The sequence below is a fragment of the Petaurus breviceps genome, unplaced genomic scaffold, assembly GCF_028583685.1.
Source record: "Petaurus breviceps papuanus isolate PSGF00001 unplaced genomic scaffold, PetGlider_PUasm1.0 90977, whole genome shotgun sequence".
Taxonomy (NCBI): Eukaryota; Metazoa; Chordata; class Mammalia; order Diprotodontia; family Petauridae; genus Petaurus; species Petaurus breviceps.
Genome location: NW_027187391.1, coordinates 33,844,538 through 33,852,617, shown reverse-complemented (window position 1 = coordinate 33,852,617; position 8,080 = coordinate 33,844,538). Strand labels below are relative to the sequence as shown.

Here is an 8,080-nt window from a genome sequence, read left to right as displayed (position 1 = left end):
CACCAGATCATCCTCTTTAATGTCTTGTCACTGGACACAGATGGCTCTGAAGGAGGGAGCAGGGAGGGTGACTTTGCATAGCCCTGCCTCACTTAAATCCAATTTAATTGCAAGTCAAGACATCATCTTCCTGACATCATTGGTCCTCTTCAAGAAGGAAAAACTCCATCACCACTACTAGGTCTGTATCCCAAAAAGATTAAAAAAAAAAAGGAAAAGCACTTTTTTGTACAAAAATATTTATAGCAGCTCTTTTTTTGTGGTGGCAAAGAATTGGAAATCAAGGGGATGTCCATCAAGTGGGGAAGAGCTAAACAAGTTGTGGTATATGATAGTAATAGAATACTGTTATGCTACAAGAAATGATAAGCAGACTAATTTCAGAAAAACCTGGAAAGTTTTTTTTTTTTTTTACCTTCATGATCTGATACCAAATGAAGTGAGCAAAACCAGGAGAGCATTGTACATGGTAACGGTAATATTGTATGATTGACGATCGACTGTGAATGACCTATTCTCAGCAACAAAGGACTAATGATGAAAAATTCTATCCATATCCAAAAAGCTGAGTCTGAATGTAGATCAAAGCATACTATTTTTAAAAATTTTTTTTCTTTTGGTCTGTTTCTTCTTTCAAAACATGACTAATATTAAAATGTTTCACATGTTTGTACATATAGAACCTATTTCAATTTGTTTACTATCTTAAGGAGGGGGGAGTTGAGGTAGAAAATTTGGAATTCAAAATTTTAAAAATTTGAATGTTTAAAATTGTCTTCAACTATAATTGGAAAAAATAAAATTTATTTTTGAAAATGTGTTCATTTTGTTTAAACAGAAGCTTTTCAATTTCATGGTATCAAAATTATTGTGTTTAACTTTTATAATTGCCTTTATTCTTTATTTAAGAATTCATTCCTTATCCATAAACATGAAAGGTATGTGATCTGCTTCTCTAATTTTTTTAAAGTATCAATAATATTGTCATGTATTCATTTTTAACTTAACATTTTTAACTCATGTATTAATTTTTAACTTTAACTTATAGAGCAGAAGATGTTGATCTAAGTCTAATTCCTGCCACAATGCTTTCCAGTTTTCCAAGTAGTTCTTATCAAATAAGAAATTCTTTTCTAGTTATTTTATGATCTGAATTTAATGAACCCTGGGGTGCCATCTGATTTCTCCTTTTCTAGTGTGATGTTGATCTACTTTCTATTTATTTTACCAGCACCAAATGATTTTGATGATTGCTGCTTTAGAATACTCAGACACTTTCTGGGCAGGTTACGTAATCCTGTTTGCCCCAGTTTCCTCACTTGTAAAATGAGCTGGAGAAGGAAATTGCAAACCATTTCAGTTCTTTGCCAAGAAAATCCCAAATGTTCATGAAGAATCAAACCCAAGTGAAACGACTGAACCACAACAAAACAGTGGGCCAGGAGTCAGGAAGACATAAGTTCAAAGACATCTTCAGACATTTGTTACATTTAAAAATTACTAATTTCCAATTTATGGGTACAGTCAAGCCATTCCTTTTCCTATAACAATACCATGGGAATTTTTAAAAATATAAGGCAGGAAAACAAAACCTCTTTCAATGCAACACAGTTTATTAAGTCAATTATTAAATAATGAAAGAACTAGTGACATCTAAATTACATTTTAGAAAATCTGCAAAATTACTCTCAATAGCTGAATGCTTAGTAAACATACAGATTAGCAAACTACACGTATGAGTTGTTTCTGAATTCAGGAAATGGCACAGGTCATCTAGGAATTGCAGTTCTTCAAGGAATCCTCTCAGCTGTAAAGACTTGAGAAGCTTTCATCCGAGCCTTGAGAGAGAATTAAACATATTAATTAAAAGGTAAGAAAAATTATTAGAACATGTATATTATAATTTATAATATTATAATTTCAAATAAAATTTGAGGCTTCCTAGTCATAAAGCTGCACTACTAAAATGAATAGCAAATCTTAAATTCTGGAAAGTAGCAGCACAAACTCTTCTATACTTATCTCTCACCCCAGCAAAGTAACAGATTAGAAAAAGACTCTCCAAAAATTTTGATCTTGCACTCTTACCAGCAGCAAATATGAGCAGACTCCAATGGGTATCTTTACTTGGAAACCTTGTACAAGTTCTCCTCCACTGATTAATTACGGACATGATAAAACTTATTGCAAAAACAGAAATAAAGATGATGAGATAAAAGAGGAAATAAGATTTGATCCTAGAGTCAACAGGGAACCACTGGAATTTTCTGAGTAGGGGAATGACTTAGACTTGGACTTTGGGAAAACCACTTTGGCAGCTCTGCAGAGGATGGAATGGAGTTGGAAAGACATGAGGCTTCAAGACCAAAAAAGGAAGTCATTGCAATAGTACAGGTAAAGATGAAACTGGGGTTGGGAGAACCTAGGTGACTCAAAGGATGGTGGTAGAGTACACAGTAAATAAGGAAGTTTAAAAGATAGGTGGAATGGGGTTGGAGCAGAGATCATTGAATGGTATCTGGGTATTTGTGATCCAGATCACAATCCATCTCCTTCCTCCTTATTCTATGTGCTTCACTCTGCCCAAAATGAAAAGGGGAAAGCAGGGCTCTTCCTCACTGGTCACTACCCTGCAAGTGCAACAGTTTCTTCAAAAAGTGCCTGACAGCAGAAGTGTTATGAGACTAAAACAAGGAGAAAATTTTCCCAATGGCACTTAATGCAGCTGCAGTGGGTATTCATCGGTTTAGGTTATAAATGTCCTGGAGGGCCCACACCAGGCTAAGAAGGGAGACACTGAATTTTCAAAAGTGGGTGGCAGAGTATTGGAGGATAAGAATTGGCTGTGTTATAAGTCCTAAAACTGGCTTTTGCAGCAAGAGTGTCTTTTCTGATTGATCACACATCCTCGAAGATGATGCACTCATCCTTACTTTGGAAATGACCAAACTAGAGAATGCAAGAGAGATCAGACTTGGGGGAGGAGTTGAACAAAATGGAATGAAAAAAGGGCAAAAACTGTCATATCTTGTATAAGAAATTATACTGTGCTTTTTAAAAAGAGAAACAAGCTGTTCTGCTTATATACTTTAAAATAAGTATGACTGAGAAATTATAAAAAGGTTCAGAGAGACCTGAGAAAATGCCATTTCATTCTTCATCATTTATTAAAATCTTAAAAAATGTCTGTTTTTTAATTATTGATGTTATGGTATAAATTGTTCTTCTGGTTTGGCTTACTTCATTTTATATCAAGTCATCTAAGTTCATGTTTTAAAATTTATTTCCTCCATTTTTACTCATACAAGTATTCCATCACATTCATATATTACAACTTATTCAGTCATTCATCAATTCAGGGGTATCCCTTTAATTTCCAGATTTTTTGCCACCACAAAAAGAGCTACTATAAATATAAGATCTTTTCACATTACTTTGATCTTATGAGGGTAAAGGCCTAGCAGTGGTATATCTGGATCAAAGGGTATGCAATTTTTAGTCATTTTTTGCACAATCCTCAACATTCGCATGTTTATTTATTTTATTATATATAATGTTATATATGATATATATTATTAATATATTATATTTATTAACTTTTGTGACTTCAAGCATTTCTGTGATTTTATTAGTAATCTCATTTTTTTTTTTTAAGCAATTGGGGTTAAGTAACTTGCTCAAGGTTACACGGCCAGGTGTTTCTGGGTGGGTGCTAAGTGTTTGAGCCCGGATTCGATCCCCAGGTCATCCCGACACTGAGGCTGGTGCTCTTACTTGCTGTGCTACCTGGCCGCCCCTTAGTAATCTCATTTTAACTTTTGCACTGGGAACTCTGCATATTTCTGGTTATGTGCAATAAAGAGAAAAAAAAGAGGTGTGATGCATGCAAGTTTTTGGAGTAGCTGGTATCCTAACTGGGCACTTTATTGGTTTTGTTCACCCTACCTTGTAAAGAGCTCCCCGTACATTTGTTTTATATTTTCATTCCTTTAAAACTCAAATTTTGTGATATATTATACCCCCAAAGCACAGTGTAGGTCCTTTGGGCTCTAAACCCAAGTGTACAAAATCAGTGGTGTGACTTAGTGATAAAATAAAGGTGTTAGATAAAACTTTGTGCTGGCATGTCTACTACAGTCGCTGTCAGCTATGGGTTTGGCATTAACAAAATGGACAATTAATTATGTCTGCAAAATGGAGGAAAATAAACAGTACAATGCCCTCATACATGCCATATGACACAGTGGAAGGCAAGAGGTTAAAAAGTGTTTTAGTTTTAATAATTTTATTTGCTGTATAATATTTATGGTACTGTAGGTTTCCTGTTATAAAAGTAAATAATGTCTGAAATAAGGTGTTTTTTTTTAATTGACATATTAGCAAAAAAGGTCACAGAATTCTAGGGAATTACTAGTGAGAAAAACATTTTGCATGTTAATTTTCTTTCTTCGTATTGCATTTTATGCATTATTTCATGGTTACTGTGTTAGGAAAAGCACATATTATCAGAATTAATGTTCTTTTAAAAAAATGCATTCAGAAAAGTGTATCTTCAGCAATCTATGGTGAAAGATTACACTTTCTAGTGGTTTCAGGAACCTAAATCCCTATTTCCTACAGGTTCAATATATCAACATCTGCATTTTTGACTTTCAGGCCATTTTCTATGAATGTTACCCCTGTGAAAGTTAAGGACTGCCTATAATCTCAAATCATTTCCTACAATAATTATATCCATTAAGAGGTCCACCATAAGTACATAATTTTGCCTACTTTCTCAGAGCTCCTCCAACATTTATCATTTTCCTTTTTTGTTAACTTTACCAATCTGATGTGTGGGAGGTATGGTTCTCTAATTTGTAGTGATTTATGACTATGCATATTTGTCACAAGGTTTTTTTTTCTTTTAAATAGGGGAGTGTAATGGGAATGCAAATTTGGAAGATCTTCCCTGCCCCTAGGCTAAAATGCACCTGAAGTCTGGGGAGGGAGGCTTGTTTTTCAGTAGATACTTCTTGATTGGCCAGTGAGTCAATAAGGTTATTACATTCTCTGAGCCAGGAGAAGGCTATGTAAGCCCTGATGTGTAGCTTTGTTTTGGGACTCACTTTGAGAAGTGTTCTGTGATTTGATCTGAATTCTGGGAAGCCGTTATTGAGAGTCCCCCGGCTTTGAAAAAATCCAGATGTGGAAACCCAGATGTTGACTGGGTATGGATGTAATGGTTGGACAGTTTGGAAAGCTGTCTACTTGATCTGTTAATGTCTTGATAATTCTGTCTGTATATTTTGAAGTTTGGGGTGCTGACCTTTTTCCCCTGAACAAGGTAAACGATATATGTCTGACTGATTAAAGTAAGCTTGTTTAACCCATTTTGAGTTGCTTTCCTTTGGCAAAGCAGATCCAAGAACCTGTATGGGCAGCAAACCCTGAGGACGCTTGGGGTGCTTGCTGCTACAGGGAGTGAGAGAAAAATGTTAACTGAAAAATAATGTGGAAGAGAATAATACTGAACTCCATTTAATAACAAATAATAGAAATTATTGAGTTGTATTCTATGTTGTGGCTAGTTATCCGAGAGAGAAGGAGTCAACACAGTTTTGAACAAAGTACACACAACAAGCCAGGGATATGAATATGCAAAAAAGCAAAGTAACACACACAAAGACTGAGACTCCGACTGGAATATTCCTATCTTGTGGCCTTTCTGGTCTTTGCCACTCAAGATTTTTAAAGAGTTTTTTTTTCTCTTGGAAATAACTCTAGTCATCAACTGGTTATCAGACTTCTTGATATTCACTTCGGGGAATAAGTCAAATTAAGCTGAGGACTGGGTCTGATGGTACCTAACTTGTCTTAAATTTACAACAGGCTCCAATTTACCCCTCTAGGTTCATCATACATTACTTCCACTTTAGACACTCTATAGACTAGCCAAGCACTGTAACTACCACACACAAAGACCCTTCCACATCTTTAAAATAATGTATTTCCACATTTTTCTCACACACACACCACACATATTAAGGCAACGTATGGAGTAGGAGATAACTTATTGAGGTTACAATAAAATGAGAGAAAAAAAACCCCATGTATACAAGGCTAAATTTGATCAGTTCAAAGAAAACAATGTTGTAAAAATCAGCCCAAAGTGAGACAATGTTTGATGAAAAATCTATGGAAGGTAAAGCCCTCTTTTAAGCTGGGGGGTAAGGTGGGATGGGGTGGAGTGTGGGAACAAATAAATTCTTAAAAAACAGAAGTGGGACTTGATGAGGACTTTGAAAGAAAAGAGTTTTGTCAGACAGATGATAAAGGAATGTATTCCGAATGTGGCATATAGTGGGAGCAGAAAGGCACTGGTGATATAACTAATTTCAAGTTCACTTGCAGCAGAAAAAGAATAAGGATTAGATAATTATTCCAATCTGACATATTTGGAGATATTAAGTCAAAGCCTAAAATTATTCTGAAACTGCTGCATTTTACTACTTTTCCCTTATATCAAAGTAGTCTCTGCAGAAAATACTGAGGGATTCAAAAATTCAAAAGGGATTTGTAAAGCTTGATATATTTTACAGGTTTAGAAACATTTTTGGGGAAAATATAATTGTCCTGATTTGAGAATCTGGGAAATCTGTAGATTAGCAAACATTTAAGTATCATCTATGTATATGGTACAAGACTAGTGGTTGTGAAAAATAAAAAGCATAGAATTATAGATGGATAAATTTCAATACATCTTCAAAATATTTAATTTTGAAAACCAACAAAATGTTGCCAACTTTATACTGAAGAAACTATTAATATAACATTTTCAGACAATAATGAGGGTATGTAATATATGAGAGGCAATGAGCATGATGTAGTAGAGAACCAACTTCAAAGTCAAGTCTCACCTCTGACATGGACTGAATATATGACCCTGAGTAAGTCATGGCTCAGTGCCCTACATAACTCTCTAAGACTTTAAGTTGCAGATAAAGTGCTGACCTGCAGGGATAGAGGGAATTTCCTAACCGTGGAATTCCCTATATTAATGAAATCCAGTCCATAGCCCTGTGTAATATGTACACTAAAGACAAATGTTTATGAGAAATGAAAAATTCACCTAGGTTATTATTGATAGTATCTCAGATAACTTGAGACAAATGAATATTTAATATTGTCACAGACTGAAAAATGACAAAGAAAATTAAATTGGGCAACTTCAAGATTACATGAGCAAAGCTTTGAGATATACAAGGCCTTTTATGACTGATGTTTTATTTATGGTAAAAAGTATGTAAGAAATTAAGATACAACATAAATAACTGACTCAGCTATGGAAACAAAAGTCTAGCATATATTCTTATCCCTCACTACCAAAAAAATCCCTTCTACCCTGGATATTTTACCTTAATGTTCCTTAAGATACAGGTCTCACAGTTCAAGTCCAGTACTATATCTAGTTCAAAAAATATTGTCAGCAGCAAAAACAGAGTATGAGAAGTACCCATTTTTGTTGCTATGCTTCCAAAACATTAGTTTAGCTATGAGGAAATAACTCTAGAATTCCACCGTGGCCCTAGGATTTCAGTTGTTATTTATACATTAATAACTGTGCAACTTACAAACTCTGTTACTAGATTAATCTTTGGTTTCATCCAGCTAAAATCAGTGGTAGGGTTACGTACTGAATATGTTTATAATTGAGAAAAATTCTTTAATTTGTCAAGAAGTACTAAACTGAAGCCTGTCTAAAAATTTTCATATATTAATTTCTCCTATCTTTATAACCCACATTGTGAATAAGTGACAAAATGCCTAGCTATTACTCTATTATTAAATATGCCTATTTAACTGTACTCGTAATTGTCAACATCAGTTCCTTTCCTATAAAATTCTAAATGTCAGGCTCTGTCTAGGTAACGGAGAAAAATATAAGGGCAGGTAAATAATGAATATAAATGGGGTACCTAGGGGGCTCAGTGAATAGAGCACTGGCCCTGGAGTCAGGAGGACCTGAATTTGAATCCAGCCTCAGACACTTCACACACACACACACACACACACACACACACACACACACACACACACA

The 8,080-nt window shown here is 34.8% G+C and overlaps 1 protein-coding gene across 6 annotated transcripts in view; it reads right to left on the bottom strand.

Moving 5' to 3' along the window:
* Window positions 1-1,595: 1,595 nt before the first annotated feature.
* The window catches only part of ZUP1 (zinc finger containing ubiquitin peptidase 1), a 43,967-nt gene continuing 37,482 nt past the window's right edge, over window positions 1,596-8,080 (bottom strand). For all 6 annotated transcript variants that reach the window (XM_069076995.1, XM_069076990.1, XM_069076989.1 and 3 more), the window contains one exon: window positions 1,596-1,838. In XM_069076995.1, the coding sequence (XP_068933096.1) occupies window positions 1,791-1,838 (48 nt within the window). In that variant the 3' untranslated portion in view covers window positions 1,596-1,790. The remainder of the gene's footprint in view (window positions 1,839-8,080) is intronic.